General features: G+C 42.0%; 1 protein-coding gene across 5 annotated transcripts in view; it reads right to left on the reverse strand.

Annotated features, from left to right (window-relative positions):
* Positions 1–19,238, reverse strand: part of LOC126184089 (bestrophin-2-like) — a 610,224-nt gene that overhangs the window by 132,242 nt on the left and 458,744 nt on the right. For all 5 annotated transcript variants that reach the window (XM_049926445.1, XM_049926446.1, XM_049926447.1 and 2 more), the window contains one exon: positions 15,159–15,239. In XM_049926445.1, coding sequence (XP_049782402.1) covers positions 15,159–15,239 — 81 coding nt within the window. The remainder of the gene's footprint in view (positions 1–15,158; positions 15,240–19,238) is intronic.

A 19,238-nucleotide genomic window follows, 5' to 3' on the forward strand; every position in this document is an offset into this window, starting at 1 on the left:
GATTAGATCAAAAAATTTTAAATGTTGAAAATAGTATGCTATTTAATTCAAAAGTTCTAGATCAAAAAATTTCAATAGTGCAAGAAAACTGTATTCACAAAATTCCTTATTCAAACAATGGTATTGTATGTTTCAACATTCCAATGAAAAGTTTTCCTTCAGACAATTTACATCCAGTGGTTTTTCTACACCACTGTAGAGATAGTTTTGTGTCAGGCATGAGTGCTGACTAAAAGATTAAATTTTTTAAAAGATGTATTGAAGGTGAAGCTCTGTCTTGGGTAAATCTATATTTAAGTCAGTGGAACACATATCAAAGTTTTGAAAAAAGTTTTTTTAATACATTTTGGTCAGAAGCTGAACAAGGGAGAATTAAAAGTGAATTTTTGAATGGGCCAAATTATAGGGATAGGGACAGTAATCTGAAAGAGTTCTGTAAGAATCAGCTTAAGAAATTAACTCATCTTGACAAACCATTTGATGAAACAATTCTGATTGATGTACTCAATAGGAAATTACCAGAGAGATTGCAGTGCGATTTAGTAGACGGACCTGACAAATGCCTTGAACAACTTTTACGGTGTGTTGTCAGGCTAGATAGAGCAGTAGAAAGAAGCATGTACTATAACAATCAATATTATAGAAATCACAGTGGTAACAACTACAGAAACAGAGATAATGGTAATTTTTATTAGGGTCAGAATAACAATAGGGACAGAAATTTTGAACATCAGCAGAATAGCAATAATGGTAGTAACCATGGGCAATTTAATAAAAGAAATAATCATAGAGGTGGCCATTCAGGAAACAGTGGCCGCCTCAATGAAGGTCCACAATTTTGGGGTGAGGAAACACAACAAGTACAGGACCCCCAATATACACTTGCGTTTAGACAATAATGACGGTATTAATAATGTAGCACAGGTACCTGAAGTTGATCAGAAGGAACATCATATTTCTCAATTATGTTTTGATCAAAAGTTTTGGAATATTGTGTTTAATTATAATGATGTAGAAACTAATCACAAACCAGAATGTGAGTGTAATGAGAATTTTGATGTAACCTGTACTAATGATTTCTTCTCTTGGTCAGAAAACAGTGTTATTGATGTGTGCAAAACAGGTGACAACTGCACTGGATCTGAATTAGGTGGTATTTTTGATGTAGATTTGAATGAGAGCTGTGAAATGACAGGTTGGTAAGTCTGAGACTGGTAGCTTATTGCAAATGAATGTGGGTGAGCTATGTGACTTTGATGGTGATGAGACTTGTGTTGTTAATGATGTTACTGATGAAGTAATTTTGGAAGATTATGATAATGATGATGGTGATGATGATGATGAGTATCAGGTATTTGTGGAGTTTGATAATAATGAAGTTTCAGAGTTATTTGTGAATACAGGTAAGGTAAGTGATATATGTAATGATGTAAGTGAGAGTCATGGAATATCAAAGCAGTTTTTTTAATTTAATGTCATGCAGAGTAATGATCCAAACAGTAAAGGTGAGTAATCTGTAAGCCTAGAGAATGAAGGTGAAAACTTTTTGAAATTTGTTTGGAACCAAATTGATGATAATGTAGATAAATGTGCATTCTGGAGTAAGTTAGCCGAAGTTACTCAAAATTTGTATCCATATTGGTGGAATGAAGAGAAAGATGATCTAAGTATAAAATATAGTTTTGACAGTAATATATTTTGTGTTCCTTCTATAATAAATAATGTTAGTTGTGCTATGGAATGCATTCAATGTATTCAATTTTTACCTGAAAACACGTGTAACCAAAGTAATGCAATGCTGAAATTGAAAATGATCTTTTACATGAAGTGTATAATAACAGAGATGATAATTTAGATTTTGGATGTCCTTACATTAAGAATAAGATTAATCAGTGGGGAGGGGACTGTTTGACTGATACAGGTAGAGTGATTTGTGCTATATCTGAAAAATCTAGAAGCAAGATTAAGTATTGTAAGAATTTTGTGGAAATGCCTGTCATATGTGTAAAGATAAGAGGAGCTACAGGTAAGCAAAGGCAATTGCATTCTTAGAAAAAATAAAATTATTTCTTCTGTTCATTATGGTTTACAACAAAATAAAACCACAGCTAATGCAATATATGAATTTCTTGACATTACCCTACACCTTGTTGACAAGAAATGCCCAGCTTTAGGTTTCTTTATTGAACTCACTAAAGGTTTCAACATGGTAAATCTCAACACAATTTTGGCAAAAATTGGATTCTTTCAGGGAAAGGGGAACCTCCCATAGCTGGCTCAGCAAATACATCAAAGACCAACCATGGTATGTTCATATAAATAAAGTCAATCAGTCAAGAATTCTAAATGGTGTGGACTCATCTACACAAGACATAAAAAATGGAAAATCCAGGAAGAAATGTAACGATATTATAAGAACGAAAGTTGCTACTCACCATGTAACAGATATGCTGAGTCGCAGATAGGCACAACAAAATACTCTCACAGTTAAAGCTTTCTCCCATTAAGGCCTTCGTCAGCAATACACACACACACACACACACACACACACAGAGAGAGAGAGAGAGAGAGAGAGAGAGAGAGAGAGAGAGAGAGCTGAATGATTTAATTCCTATGTCTTTTAGCAATCTTGTCAATTATGTGTGTTGAAAATTGTCGTTTCTTTTGTGCCACAATTTCAAACAATTCAGCCTCCTTCTTCTCTGAAATCCACTTTTCGTCATTTCAGCCACTGAATACCATTTTTTTTCCCCCATAGTTCATCTCTTTGTGGTAATCACCTGTCTTTTTTTCAATGAAACATCAACAAGCAGTGTAACACCCAACCATACAATGAACTTGCGTGCAAAATAATGATTTACCCTCCTTTTCCAACAGACACTGTCGTGGTTCTCTTGGGGGTTCTGTCACATTTGCATGTACACTCATGAAAATGCAATATACACACACAACTGCAGTCTCAGGCAACTGAAACTACACTGTGAGCAACAGCACCAGTGCATGATGGAAGTGGTGACTGGGTGGGGTAAGGAAGAGGCTGGGGTGGGGCAGGGAGGGGGAGGGATAGTATGGTGGGGGTGGTGGGCAGTGAAGTGCTGCAGGGTATACAGAGTGCAGGGGAGAGGTTGGGAGCCACATGCACAAGTCAGAAAGGCTGGTGTTGGTAGGATGGATCCGTATGGCACAGGCCGTGCAGCAGTCGCTGAAATGAAGGGTAGCATGTTTGGTAGCATGTTCAGCAACAATGTGGTCCACTTGTTTCTTGGCCACAGTTTGACAGTAGCCATTCATGCTGACAAACAGCTTATTGGTTGTCATGCCTACACAGAATGCAGCACAGCAGTTGCAGCTTAGCTTGTAGATCGCATAACTGGTTTCACAGGCAGCCCTGCCTTTGAAGGGATATGTGATGTCAGTGACCGCACTGGAGTAGGTGATGGTGGGAGGATGTATGGGACATGTCTTTCATCTAAGCCTATTACAGGGGACTGAGTCCTGAGGTAAGGGATTGGGAGCAGGGTTTGTGTAATGATGGACAAGTATATTGTGTAGGTTCAGTGGACAATGGAATACAGCTGCGGGAGAAGTGGGTAGGATGGTGGTCAGGACATTTCTCATTTCAGGTAATTGAAACCCTAGCTGAGAATGTAATTCAATTGCTCCAGTCCTGGGTGGTACTGAGTTATGAGGGGAATAATCGTCTTTGGCTGCAGCTGGACGGTGGGACTTTTGGAGGTGGTGGAAGACCAGAAAGATAAGGTATGGGAGATTTGTTTTTGTATAAGGTTGGGAGGATAATTATGGTCAGTGAAGGCTTCAGTGAGACACTCAGTATATTTTGAGAGGGACTGCTCATCGCTGCAGATGCGATGACCATGGGTGGCTAGGCTGTACAGAAGGGATTTCTTGGTATGGAACGGGTGGCAGCTGTCAAAGTGGAGGTATTGCTAGTGGTTAATAGGTTTGATATGGATGAGGGTACTGATGTAACCATCTTTGAGGTGGAGATCAACATCTAGGAAGGTGGCTTGTTGGATTGAGTAGGACCAAGTGAAGCAGATGGGGGAGAAGTAGTTGAGGTTCTGGAGGAATATGGATAGGGTGTCCTCACCTTCAATACAGATAGCAAAGATGTCATTAATGAATCTGAACCAAGTGAGGAGTATACGAATCTGCATTTTTAGGAAGGATTCTTCTAGATGGTCCATGAATAGGTTGGCATAGGATGGTGCCATGCGGGTGCCCATAGCAGTACCCCGGATTTGTTTGTAGGTAATGCCTTCAAAGCAGAAGTAATGGTGGGTGCGGATATAGTTGGTCATGGTGAATAGGAAGGAGATTGTTGGTTTGGAATCCATTGGGCATTGGGAAAGGTAGTGTTCAATAGTGGTAAGGCCATGGACATTAGGAATGTTAGTGTACAGGGAGTTGGTGTCAATAATGACGAGCAGGGCATAATGTGGTAAAGGGACAGGAACTGTGGAGAGACAGTGGAGGAAATGGTTGCTATCTTTTATATAGGATGATAGTTTCTGGGTAATAGGTTGAAGGTGTTGGTCTGTGAGAGCATAGATTCTCTCAATGTAGGCACAGTAACTGGCCACAATGGGGCATCCTGTGTGGTTAGATTTATGGACTTTAGGAAGCTTGTAGAAGGTAGGAGGTGAATAGAGAGATGGACTCCAGGGAGAGGTTCTGGGATGGGACTAAGGATTTGAGTAGTGACTGGAGATCCTGCTGGATTACTGGAATGGGATCACTGTGGCAAGGTTTGTAGGTGGAAGTATCTGACTGCTGGTGGAGTCTTTCTGCCAGGTAATCCTAGCAGTTTAAAACAGCAGTGGTGGAGCCTTTGTCTGTAGGTAGGATTACAAGGTAAGGATCAGTTTTTAGATGGTGGACTGCAGTTCTTTCTGCGGATGTAAGGTTACTTTGTATGTTGAGGGACTTGGGGAATGACGGTGAGGTAACGTTCGAGGTTAAGAAATTCCAGAAAGTAAACAGTGGGTGGTTTTGATGGCAGTGGGGGTGGATCATAGTTGGATGGAGGAGTGAAATGAGGTAGGCAAGTTGTAAAATTGGTCTTTGGTTGAGTCTGAATGGCAGGGTTGATGGTGAAAAAGTGTTTCCACTGTCAGGACCATGAGAATGAGATAAGGTCTTTAATAAGTCCTGCATGATTAAATTTGGGAGTGGGAAAAAAGGTGAGGCCTTTGGAGAGGACTGATGTTTCTGTGGGGATAAGGCTTCTGGCAGAAAGGATCATGACTGTATTGTAGGGTCGTTTAGGTTCTGGATTCTGTGTGGTGCTTAGAGGGAGTTTTGGAGGGTGGGGTAAGTGTAGTAGATCTGTGAGACAGGGTTTGCCAGCTATGAAGGGATGGGGATGAGGGGGAGGTTTGGAGGTTGTTGAAGAGGTAGTGGGCATTGGTACTCCAAGGTGGGAACAGGAAGTGGGCACGGTGGAGAGCTTTTTGAGTTGGTGCTGCGCATGTTCCTGCTGGGCAAAGGTTTCAATGTGTGTTATGGGTTCCAGGAATTTGGGATTGCATAGCAGGAGAATTTTGTGGATGGAGAGAAGGTACTGCAAAGATCAACTGAATTACATTATCCACCAGGGTGCCAATTAGCTCTCATTGTGCTCTGCAATGAGAAATATCCTGCCCACTATCCTATCCCCCCCTCCCCCCTACCCCCCCCCCCCCCCCCCAGTTGTATTCCTCCGTCAACTGAACTTACACAATATACTCGTCCATCCTTACACAGCCCCTACTCCCAATCCCTTACCTCCTTGCTCATACCCCTGTAATAGTCCTCGATGCAAGACCTGTCCCATACATCCTCCCACCACCACCTACTCCGGTTTGGTCACTAACATCACCTAGCACATCAAAGGCAGGGCTACCTGTGAAATCAGTCATGTGATATACAAGCTAAGCTGCAAACACTGTGCTGCATTCTGTGTAGGCATGACAACCAACAAGCTGTCTGTCTGCAGGAATGGCCATCGACAGACTGTGGCCAAGAAACAAGGGGAACTTACCCTGCAATATATCCTACATTGGTGTAACCCTCCTGGCCTCAACCTATGTTAGTCACTGTCCTCCCCCATCCAGCCCCTTCCCCGTACCCATTCCAGCACTACACAGCCGCCATTCCACCACCACACCCAGTCTTTTTAATTCTCTCCTTTTCCGCTACTTCCCCTCCCCCCTTCCCTCCCCGCCTCTTCCCTGCACTCTGTCTAACCTGTAGCACTTCACTGTCCACCAACCCCACCATACAATCCCTCCCCATGCCTGCCCACCCCCCCCCCCCTCCTCACCCCTACCCATCTTCCACTCCCATCATGTACTGGTGATGCTGCTCACAGTGTGGTGTCAGTTGCCTGAGAGTGCAGTTGTGTGTGTGAGTTGCATTTGTGTGAGTGTGTGTTTATGTGTGTCCATTGTTGACAAAGCCCTTAGTGGCCAAAAGCTTCAATTGTGAGAGTCCTTTTGTTGTGCCTATCTGTGACTCAGCATCTCCTCTATACGTTGAGTAGCAGCTAACCTTCAGTTACAGCCTTCAGCAATCTCATTTGCCTCTCTAGTTACACCTCAACCAGCACACCTTCTGGTGCACCCAGTGACTCCTCAAGATGAATCCCTCCTAAATTCAGGCAATAATTTTAGGACAAAACACCTATAACTTCCTTGAGTCTGGAGAATGAGATTTTATGCTAAAGAGGATAGCATATTGGAACTGAATGATATTTTAACCTTGGACACAGCAGTGCAATTCAAGTAAAACTGGAGAAAATATTTAGTTGGTATTTGATATGAATGCCTATTCTGCAAGCCAGAGATCTCTCTTCAGTTACTTCTTTCCAAAAGTAAAAAGAAAAAAAAAAGCATTTTGCCTGAAGTATAGAGAATAATAGGTAGATAGATTTACTGAGGTATAGATTTACTCAGGTCTGGTTAAGCGCCATCAGTTTATCTGCATAATCACAAGATTGTTTTCATACTAGTTCTGGTCAAAAACATTACTCAAACAAAATTCTGAACTCTTCTGGTCTCTTAATAAGGCCAAATGTAAATAATCTCTACAACCAGTCAATAAATTGAGAAATATTTCCTGAAAATATTTCTGAAGTCTGGAGATACCAAATTGCTAAATTTGGGAGAGGTGCAAGACAAGTTGTTGTATGTGTCATAAATTATTCAATGGGTGGAACAACTAACATTCTTGGCCGAGGTAGGGGGTATAGTGATGTGTGGACATAGGAGCGGAAGGGTTGTGGGACACACACACACACACACACACACACACACACACACACACACACACACACACACACAAAGAGAGAGGGAATGGGTTGGGAAACATTTAAGTGGCTGCAGCAAAGTAACTGGCACCTACACAGGAAGTTAAGAGCACTGCAAGAAGACCATTAGGAAAAACACTGTGAAAACTGTATAACAGGATGAAGTAAAACTCTACTCAGGATCAACCTGCTACCCAATTGCTGAGCATGCTGCTCAGCATAATTTGGTGAAATTCAGTGGCTTCACAACCTGTGCTACTTGGATGTTTACCTTACCTCAACACCACATTATTTCAATTGTACATTTGAGAACTGTTCCTGAAACATATCATTTGTTAACACAATCTCCTTTACCTGAATCTCTGCTGATTTCCATCCCCTGTTTGTCCATATCCCTCTTCTATGATGAGACTTACCAAACAAAAGCGCTGGCAGGTCGATAGACACACAAACAAACACAAACATACACACAAAATTCAAGCTTTCGCAACAAACGGTTGCTTCGTCAGGAAAGAGGGAAGGAGAAGGAAAGACGAAAGGATGTGGGTTTTTAAGGGAGAGGGTAAGGAGTCATTCCAATCCCAGGAGCGGAAAAACTTACCTTAGGGGGAAAAAAGGACAGGTATGCACTCGCACACACACACACACACACATCCATCCCCATATACAAAGACACAAGCAGACATTTGTAAAGGCAAAGAGTTTGGGCAGAGATGTCAGTCGAGACGGAAGTACAGAGGCAAAGATGTTGTTGAAAGACAGGTGAGGTATGAGCGGCGGCAAATTGAAATTAGAAATTAGCGGAGATTGAGGCCTGGCGGATAGCGAGAAGAGAGGATATGCTGAAGGGCAAGTTCCCATCTCCGGAGTTCTGATAGGCTGGTGTTAGTGGGAAGTATGTGTTGGCCATGCACCAAGGCATGTTTAGCCACAGGGTGATCCTCATTACCAACAAACACTGTCTGCCTGTGTCCATTCATGTGAATGGACAGTTTGTTGCTGGTCATTCCCACATAGAAGGCTTTACAGTGTAGGCAGGTCAGTTGGTAAATCACGTGGGTGCTTTCACATGTGGCTCTGCCTTTGATCGTGTACACCTTCCGGGTTACAGGACTGGAGTAGGTGGTGGTGGGAGGGTGCACAGGACAGGTTTTACACCAGGGGCATTTACAAGGATAGGAGCCAGAGGGTAGGGAAGGTGGTTTGGGGATTTCATAGGGATGAACTAAGCCTCTGTACTTCCGCCTTGACTGACATCTCTGCCCAAACTCTTTGCCTTTACAAATGTCTGCTTGTGTCTTTGTATATGGGGATGGATATGTGTGTGTGCGAGTGTATACCTGTCCTTTTTTTCCTCTAAGGTAAGTCTTTCCGCTCCCTCCGCCACACACCGTCAGGTGGCTTGCGGAGTATGGATGTAGATGTAGATGTAGAATGACTCCTTACCCTCTCCCTTAAAACCCACATCCTTTTGTCTTTCCCTCTCCTTCCCTCTTTCCTGACGAAGCAACCGTTTGTTGCGAAAGCTTGAATTTTGTGTGTATGTTTGTGTTTGTTTGTGTGTCTATCGACCTACCAGCGCTTTTGTTTGGTAAGTCTCATCATCTTTCTTTTTAGATATATTTTTTCCACGTGGAATGTTTCCCTCTATTATATATATATATATATATATATATATATATATATACACTCCTGGAAATGGAAAAAAGAACACATTGACACTGGTGTGTCAGACCCACCATACTTGCTCCGGACACTGCGAGAGGGCTGTACAAGCAATGATCACACGCACGGCACAGCGGACACACCAGGAACCGCGGTGTTGGCCGTCGAATGGCGCTAGCTGCGCAGCATTTGTGCACCGCCGCCGTCAGTGTCAGCCAGTTTGCTGTGGCATACGAAGCTCCGTCGCAGTCTTTAACACTGGTAGGATGCCGCGACAGCGTGGACGTGAACCGTATGTGCAGTTGATGGACTTTGAGCGAGGGCGTATAGTGGGCATGCGGGAGGCCGGGTGGACGTACCGACGAATTGCTCAACACGTGGGGCGTGAGGTCTCCACAGTACATCGATGTTGTCGCCAGTGGTCGGCGGAAGGTGCACGTGCCCGTCGACCTGGGACCGGACCGCAGCGACGCACGGATGCACGCCAAGACCGTAGGATCCTACGCAGTACCGTAGGGGACCACACCGCCACTTCCCAGCAAATTAGGGACACTGTTGCTCCTGGGGTATCGGCGAGGACCATTCGCAACCGTCTCCATGAAGCTGTGCTACGGTCCCGCACACCGTTAGGCCGTCTTCCGCTCACGCCCCAACATCGTGCAGCCCGCCTCCAGTGGTGTCGCAACAGGCGTGAATGGAGGGACGAATGGAGACGTGTCGTCTTCAGCGATGAGAGTCGCTTCTGCCTTGGTGCCAATGATGGTCGTATGCGTGTTTGGCGTCGTGCAGGTGAGCGCCACAATCAGGACTGCATACGACCAAGGCACACAGGGCCAACACCCGGCATCATGGCGTGGGGAGCGATCTCCTACACTGGCCGTACACCACTGGTGATCGTCGAGGGGACACTGAATAGTGCACGGTACATCCAAACCGTCATCGAACCCATCGTTCTACCATTCCTAGACCGGCAAGGGAACTTGCTGTTCCAACAGGACAATGCACGTCCGCATGTATCCTGTGCCACCCAACGTGCTCTAGAAGGTGTAAGTCAACTACCCTGGCCAGCAAGATCTCCGGATCTGTCCCCCATTGAGCATGTTTGGGACTGGATGAAGCGTCGTCTCACGCGGTCTGCACGTCCAGCACGAACGCTGGACCAACTGAGGCGCCAGGTGGAAATGGCATGGCAAGCCGTTCCACAGGACTACATCCAGCATCTCTACGATCGTCTCCATGGGAGAATAGCAGCCTGCATTGCTGCGAAAGGTGGATATACACTGTACCAGTGCCGACATTGTGCATGCTCTGTTGCCTGTGTCTATGTGCCTGTGGTTCTGTCAGTGTGATCATGTGACGTATCTGACCCCAGGAATGTGTCAATAAAGTTTCCCCTTCCTGGGACAATGAATTCACGGTGTTCTTATTTCAATTTCCAGGAGTGTGTGTGTCTATATATATATATATATATGATATGGATATAATAGAGGGAAACATTCCACGTGGGAAAAATATATCTAAAAACAAAGATGATGTGACTTACCAAACGAAAGCGCTGGCAGGTTGATAGACACACAAACTGTGTCTATCGACCTGCCAGTGCTTTCTTTTGGTAAGTCACATCATCTTTGTTTATATATATGAGGTTTCTGTAAATGAACCGTTTCTGATATACATATTTGCTTTAGTTTGTGCACCAAGATGTGAAAATTTAACAAAAGATCTTGTACTATATATATGAAGTCTTCACAGGTTGTCAGCTGAGTACTGTCATCATATTGTAGCAATGTTTCGATGGAATGCGTCACAAGGCTGTGGCTAAGCCATGTCTCCGCACTATCCTTTCTTTCAGGGGTGCTAGTTCTGCAAGGTTCGCAGGAGAGCTTCTGTAAAGTTTGGAAGGTAGGAGACGAGGTACTGGCAGAAGTAAAGCTGTGAGTACCGGGCGTGAGTCGTGCTTCAGTAGCTCAGATGGTAGAGCACTTGCCCGTGAAAGGCAAAGGTCCCGAGTTCGAGTCTCGGTCGGGCACGCAGTTTTAATCTGGCAGGAAGTTTCATATCAGCACACACTCCGCTGCAGAGTGAAAATCTCATTCTGGAAACATCCCCCAGGCTGTGGCTAAGCCATGTCTCCGCAATATCCTTTCTTTCAGGGGTGCTAGTTCTGCAAGGTTTGCAGGAGAGCTTCTGTAAAGTTTGGAAGGTAGGAGACGAGGTACTGGCAGAAGTAAAGCTGTGAGTACCGGGCGTGAGTCGTGCTTCGGTAGCTCAGATGGTAGAGCACTTGCCCGCGAAAGGCAAAGGTCCCAAGTTCGAGTCTCGGTCGGGCACGCAGTTTTAATCTGCCAGGAAGTTTCATCTTCAGGTGAAGATGATGGAGACGCATTCCATCGAAACGTTGCCACGAGACGAGGATGCTACTTGGCTGACAACCCATGAAGACTTCATATATGAAATTCACCAAGAAAGCCTGCACTCACATATAACCCTTGCACTATATCTCATCACTTGAGCTTTATATTTTTGCCTCATAGTGAATATCATACGCCTATGAGTTTAAATTGTCATTGAATAGAAGCAGATGAAATGAAAATGTTACCTTATATGATGTGTCTAACACAAAGTTTAGTCTATGTTTCTAATTAAATCTACTTTTGAAGTATCTCATGCCTGCAACTTGAACATTCATCAAGTGTCTGCATGCTTCTTTTGTTTACATTACAAATTATGTTGCTAATGGCTGGGACAGTGTAACAATGTAAAACATATGCATTCAGTACATTAAAATGAATTAGCTTTCAAAACATTATTTTAGTGCTATCACAACCATTTGTGATTCATTTTAGTATATCATATGAACTTGCTATTGGCTCACTAACACATTGAGCTTAGGCTGGTTGTCTCTGAAGTTTTTTTCTATTTTTGATACTTCATTTAATAAAGCACTGGGTTCAACAATCATTTCATAAATATAGCATCCACAAGAAACACAGAAATGCGAAGATATACAGAATTTGGGATTGTCCTCTGATATATTCATTCATATGTGAACAATAGCTGACAAAATCACCAAATCTTGTTAGTTTGATGAACTTTACAGAGATGAATAGGAATGTGCTTTTACCACTGACTCCAGTGTTTTCTTTTATTTTTCATTGCTTGATGAAAAAGTAGAAAAATTTTAAAAAAATCTCTAGTCCATCAAAAAAGTGTGAACTAGTCTAGCAATAAAAAAAGCAGTATATACACTAGTGAGCAGAAACATTAAGCCCACCTGTGTAATGGCTTGTTTGCCTGTTGGCTGGATGGTTGATTTGAGGAAGGGTACCAAACAGGGAGGTCATCAGTTCCATTGGATTAGGGAAGGAGGGGGAAGGAAGTCAGCCATGTACTTTCAAAGGAACCATCTAGGCATTTGCCTGAAGCAATTTAGGGAAATCATGGAAAACCTAAATCAGAATGGCCAGATGTGGATCTGAACCATCATGCTCCTAAATGCGAGTCCAATGTGCTAACCACTGCACAACCTCACTTGGTTTGTTTATATATCTTTGGAATGAAATACATCACTGATTCTGCATATCAGGGATCCAACAACTTGTTGGTAGGTTTTTGGAGGTATGTGACATTAGATGTCTATGCACAGATCATGCAGTTCACATAAATAATGAACAACTGATGCATGTATGTGGTGATGGTGCCCGATAACAACACTGATAGGGTCTGTAGGATTTACATCAGGCAAATTTGGTCACCAAGACATCAATGTGAGCTCACTATAATGCTCCTCAAACCACTGCAGCAAAGTTATGGCTCCAAGGCATGGAAAACAACATCTGGGAAGGCATCAAGCATGAAGGTATTTAGGTGGTTCACAGCTGTCAGTCTGTCTTCAGTTACTACCACAGGTGCCATGCAAGTGCAGGAGAATGTCTCCCATAGCATAATACTGCTCTCACCAGCCTGTGTCTGTCATGAGCTGGAGCTGCATGTTTCAAGCTGCTGTTCATCTTGATGACGGCATTTGTGGAGATGACCATTGACCTAGTATAGCAAAAATGTGAGTCACTGAAAGGGCTGACATGTTTCCACTGATTGATGGTCAAATTTCAATTGTCCCATGTCCACTGCAATTATAATTGATGATGTTGTTGGGTCAACATGTGAACAATTTGGGTTGGTCTGCTGTGGAGCTCCATATTCAACAATCTACAATAACTATGTGCTCTAAAAATCCAGCATTGTGCTCTTTGAGCAGAGATGCCACAGATCATCATCTATCCTACTTTACAGAGCAGACAAGCCTCTGAACTGCATGTTCTGTGAAGAGCTGTGAACATCCAACCATTTAGTACCTAGTGGTAGTTTCACTGTCCTTCTACCTCTTTCTGTAGATATTCACAATGTAGCACTTGAACATTCTACCAGCTTCACTGTTTTCGAGATACTCATTCACAGGGTTTGCATAATAATAATCTGCCCTTTGTCAAAGTCACATATCTCAATGGATTTCCCCATTTGTAGCCCATATCTTAGCTAGGGTAACCCCTGTTCATGTCTGCTCCACTTACATACTTTTGCTACAGCTTAATATGCCTGTTATACCACCAGATGGCATCCATTGTGACAGTGGGCAGTGGTCATAATTTGTTGGCTGATCTGTGTAAAAGGGCAAATGAAAAGAGTACTGCAAACTGGGTATATTGTTTGTATTTACTACAGCTCCATAAATAGAAGTACGTAAAGGTTTTTTTAAAAAAAAAGTGAGAAAAGGAAGATTGGCATTTAAACATAAATGAAATGAAATATGAAGTAGTAAGAATCATTTATAATGTTACAATAACAGAAAACCTACCATAGAATAAATAATGGCAAAAAATAATAAGAGGCCAGATTTAATAAAATCAGGAAGCTTTTAGTCCACAAAGGAACAGCATGTGTATAGAGTTTAACATTTAATAAGTTTATCATATGACCAAAGTTAGGCATATCAACTATGTTCTGGTATTGTTAATACTTGTTTGTTTTATTTACACATGTTGTGACCAGTTAAAAATTCAGTACAAGAAGTGGGCGATAATAGTATCTACAAGAAAGTTGTATTAACAGGCAAGTACTGACAAGTGGATGCTGTCACATACTAGTTTCCAGGCAAAATCATACCTGGAATTATTGGAACAGTTGTTGATGTAAGCCTTTAGCATGTTATATGATAGTGGAATATGAGGAAAATAAAACCAAAATGATGTACTTTGCAAGGGGAAGAAACATAGTTGTATATGACTACAATATCAACAAGTCACAATTGGAATCAGTTAACTCACACAATAGATGGGAGTAACAGTCTGTAGGTACACTGAATGGAATGATCACATAGCTAAAGCAGATGGCAGACTGTGGTTCATTGGTAGGACACTGAGGAAATGCAGTCTATCTACAAAGGAGATTACTTGCAATGCCAATGTTGCTAGAATATTGCTTAAGTGTGTGGGACCTATATCATACAGGACTAAAACAGTGTATTGAAAGTATATGAAGAAGGGCAGCACATTGTGGTCACAGGTTTGTTAGGCTCATGGGAGAGTGTTATGGAGATGCTGTAAAATCTGAACTGGCATACACTTTAAGAGAGATGTGAACAATTCTGTGAAAGCCAACTTACAAAGTTTCAAAAACCAGCTCAGGTGAGGTAGCTAGGAATATACAACAAACACCTTTGTAGCCCTTCCATAGGAATCTTGAAGACAAAATTAGACTAATAGCAGAGAGCACTAAGGTCTTAAGGCAATTATTCTTCTCAAGCTCCATATGCTAATGGAATGGGAAGTGGCATGCTAAATGTCTCAATAGTAAGTACCCACCGCCATGCATTTAAGAGTGGTTTGCAGAGTATAGATGTAGATGCAGTGTAACAATATTCAGATAGCATTTGATAAATACATGGGATTTCATGACTTTTTTTATCAGATGCCATTTATGGATAGATGCTTCCATGAGTAAAAAAGAAAAATTGTAGACACTATCATTTCTTTTATCATGGTTCTTCACAGATATTGCATCTCATAAAAACAAAAATTAGTAACCAACACAGTTATGACAGTGCCAAATGAAAGACAAATACCAAGACTCTTTATAATTAGAAATGCGTAGTTTTGGTACTAGAGAGAAATAAGATGCACAGTACCTTTGTGTGTCGATCAATAAGCCAATTTAATTCAAAATCTTCATCATCATCACCAAAGGGATTTATCAGCTGCTCTGCAACCTAGAATTGGTCAATTTACAAAAGTTGATAGCTAATCATATATAATGACAATTATTATTGTGTATAAGAAAATTTTGAAGAATTAAGTGGTGAAAAAGATAGATAGATAGATAGGTAGATTTGAAGTGGTGCAAGGATGACTGGTAGCATCTTAGAGCACTGTACTGGGATTACCTAAAGTTATGAATACTGTAAGAAGGTACTCCATGATGACACACAGGGTTTACGCTCATGGAAAAATTTCTGAACAAAACAGTGCAAGCAGACATTGTCACCTTTGGAAGCCCTCTGTCTGCTGTAACAGCCAACTATTTTAACATATAATTAGCTGTGCCCAGCTTGCATTGCAATGCCTTTTTCTCTTTCTAAGTATATACACATATACAAAGCAAAGACAATTACAGTGTAAAAAATATATGAAAGACAATGACTATTGTGCTTGAAATTAAATTTTAAAAAGTTTTTGCAAGTGCTTTGGGATATACAATACTTTTGGTTTTTCTGTTTTCTGAAAAAACAAATAAATGTGTGGCTGACCCATCTGTGAGCATTCATACAGGGTTAGATTAGGTTCATACAAAAGATTACTCTCTAACATCTTACTCATGCAGAACTAGACTGACAGAAAAAAACTGCAACACCAAAAACTAATTGATGTAGTGTAATCAAATTTTGAGAATACATTTGTCTATGTAATGTATTTAAGTGATTAAAATTGAGGAATTGTGGATAACATAAGCGTGAAACTAATGCAAATGTGAAATACTGGTATATTAATAATCAGTGTAACTGCCAGAATGTTGTACGCATTTTGGTGTAGAGGTGCTGGATGTCAGTTTGTGGAATGGAGTTCCATGACTGTTGCACTTGATTGGTCAATATAGGGGCAGTCATCGTTTGATGATATCCAATATGTGCTTGATTGGAGACAGATCTGGGGATTGAGCAGGCCAAAGCAAAAAGTCAACACTCTGTAGAGCACATTGGGTTATGACAGCGGTATGTGGGAAAGCGAGATCCTGTTGGAAAACACCCCCTGGAATGCTGTTCACGGATGGCAGCACAACAGGTTGAATCACCAGACTGATGTGCAAATTTGCAGACAGGATGTGTGGGGTAACCATAAAAGTGCTCCTGCTGTCATACAAAATTACACTCCAGACCATAACTCAGAGTTTAGGTCCAGTATGCCTAGCACACAAACAGATTGGATGCAGCGTCTCAACTGGGCTCCTTACAACCAACACACAGCCATCACTGGCACCAAGGCAGAACCAGCATTCATTGGAAAACCCAACAGACCTCCACCCTGCCCTCCAATGAGCTCTTACTTGACATCACTGAAGTCATAAATGGCAGTGGCTTAGTGTCAGTGGAACACATGGCCATGAAGTAACCACTTTATAACAGTTCTTTGTGTCACTGTGGTACCAACTGCTGCTCAAATTGCTGCTGCAGAAGAAGTATGATGTGCCAGAGCCATATGCCAAACATGATGGTCTTCTCTCTTGGTAGTGTGTGTGGCCATCCAGAGCCTGGTCTTTTTGTGACTGTACATTTTCATGACCACCACTGCCAGCATCCATGCACAGTGGCTACATTTCTGTTAAGTCTCTCTGGAATATCACAGAAGGAACATCCAGCTTCTTGTAGCCCTATTTTACAGACTTATTCAAACTCAGTGAGGTGCTGATAATGATATCTTTGATATCTTAAAGACACTATTGTCTACTATTGACTCACCACATCCACTCTCAAAGGTAACTCTTATGCGACTGGTGCAAAATTTGAACAGACAACATCTTTCAGACGTATAAACACACCTAGCAACTTTCATTTATGTCACACAACTCCTTCTTGGTGTTTCAGTTGTTTGTCACTGTAAGATGGGAAAAGGAGGAGTTGTTACATATATCAAGATATAAGACAAGGAAAAAAATATTCAAATAAATATATTTTGTAGTGATCTGCACACAGAAATGTGTGCTTGTGTAGTAATACTGGAAAATGGTTCACTTTTAATTGTAACTGATAAAGATCAGTACAGGGAAATTTTCAGCTGTTTATTAGGAATCTGGATTCCTTACTATGCTATCTGTTACACATCAGCAAGCAGTTAATAGTCTGTGCTTCAGTGTAGATTTTTTAAAGGCATTCTGATAGGGAAAATGAACAGGAAATCCTATTTGGATCCCACAATTTGATTTCAGTAATTATCTTTCCAACATGGCTGGATAAAAACAATAGGAACCTAACTGGTAATGTTTATTTTTGGTGAAGCTCAAAGCAAGAAAATAACTGTTCAACCAGTAACAAATGAGTTCTCTGATTGTGATGCACAGTTAGTTAGGATAGATAACATATCTACATCTACATCTACATTTATACTCCGCAAGCCACCCAACGGTGTGTGGCGGAGGGCACTTTATGTGCCACTGTCATTACCTCCCTTTTCTGTTCCAGTTGCGTACGGTCCGCAGGAGAAACGACTGCCTGAAAGCCTCCGTGCACGCTCTAATTTTACATTCGTGATCTCCTCGGGAGGTATAAGTAGGGGGAAGCAATATATTCGATACCTCATCCAGAAACGCATCCTCTCGAAACCTGGCGAGCAAGCTACACCGCGATGCAGAGCGCCTCTCTTGCAGAGTCTGCCACTTGAGTTTTTTAAACATCTCCATAACGCTATCACGGTTACCAAATAACCCTGTGACGAAATGCGCTGCTCTTCTTTTGATTTTCTCTATCTCCTCCATCAACCCGACCTGGTACGGATCCCACACTGATGAGCAATACTCAAGTATAGGTTGAACGAGTGTTTTGTAAGCCACCTACTTTGCTGATGGACTACATTTTCTAAGGACGGTCGAATGAGTGTTTTGTAAGCCACCTCCTTTGCTGATGGACTACATTTTCTAAGGACTCTCCCAATGAATCTCAACCTGGTACCCGCCTTACCAACAATTAATTTTATATGATCATTCCACTTCAAATCGTTCCGTTTGCATACTCCCAGATATTTTACAGAAGTAACTGCTACCAGTGTTTGTTCCGCTGTCATATAATCATACAATAAAGGATCCTTCTTTCTATGTATTCGCAATACATTACATTTGTCTATGTTAAGGGTCAGTTGCCACTCCCTGCACCAAGTGCCTATCCGCTGCAGATCTTCCTGCATTTCACTACAATTTTCTAATGCTGCAACTTCTCTGTATATTACAGCATCATCCATGAAAAGCTGCATGGAACTTCCGACACTATCTACTAGGTCATTTATATATATTGTGAAAAGCTATGGTCCCATAACACTCCCCTGTGGCACACCAGAGGTTACTTTAACGTCTGTAGATGTCTCTCCATTGATAACAACATGCTGTGTTCTGTTTGCTAAAAACTCTTCAATCCAGCCACACAGCTGGTCTGATATTCCATAGGCTCTTACTTTGTTTATCAGGCGACAGTGCGGAACTGTATCGAATGCCTTCCGGAAGTCAAGAAAAATAGCATCTACCTGGGAGCCTGTATCTAATATTTTCTGGGTCTCATGAACAAATAAAGCGAGTTGGGTCTCACACGATCGCTGTTTCCAGAATCCATGTTGATTCCTACATAGTAGATTCTGGGTTTCCAAAAACGACATGATACTCAAGCAAAAAACATGTTCTAAAATTCTACAACAGATCGACGTCAGAGATATAGGTCTATAGTTTTGCGCATCTGCTTGAGGACCCTTCTTGAAGACTGGGATTACCTGTGCTCTTTTCCAATCATTTGGAACCTTCCGTTCCTCTAGAGACTTGCGGTACACGGCTGTTAGAAGGGGGGCAAGTTCTTTCGCGTACTCTGTGTAGAATCGAATTCGTATCCCGTCAGGTCCAGTGGACTTTCCTCTGTTGAGTGATTCCAGTTGCTTTTCTATTCCTTGGACACTTATTTCGATGTCAGCCATTTTTTCGTTTGTGCGAGGATTTAGAGAAGGAACTGCAGTGCGGTCCT

Source organism: Schistocerca cancellata, chromosome 4, assembly GCF_023864275.1.
Source record: "Schistocerca cancellata isolate TAMUIC-IGC-003103 chromosome 4, iqSchCanc2.1, whole genome shotgun sequence".
NCBI lineage: Eukaryota > Metazoa > Arthropoda > Insecta > Orthoptera > Acrididae > Schistocerca > Schistocerca cancellata.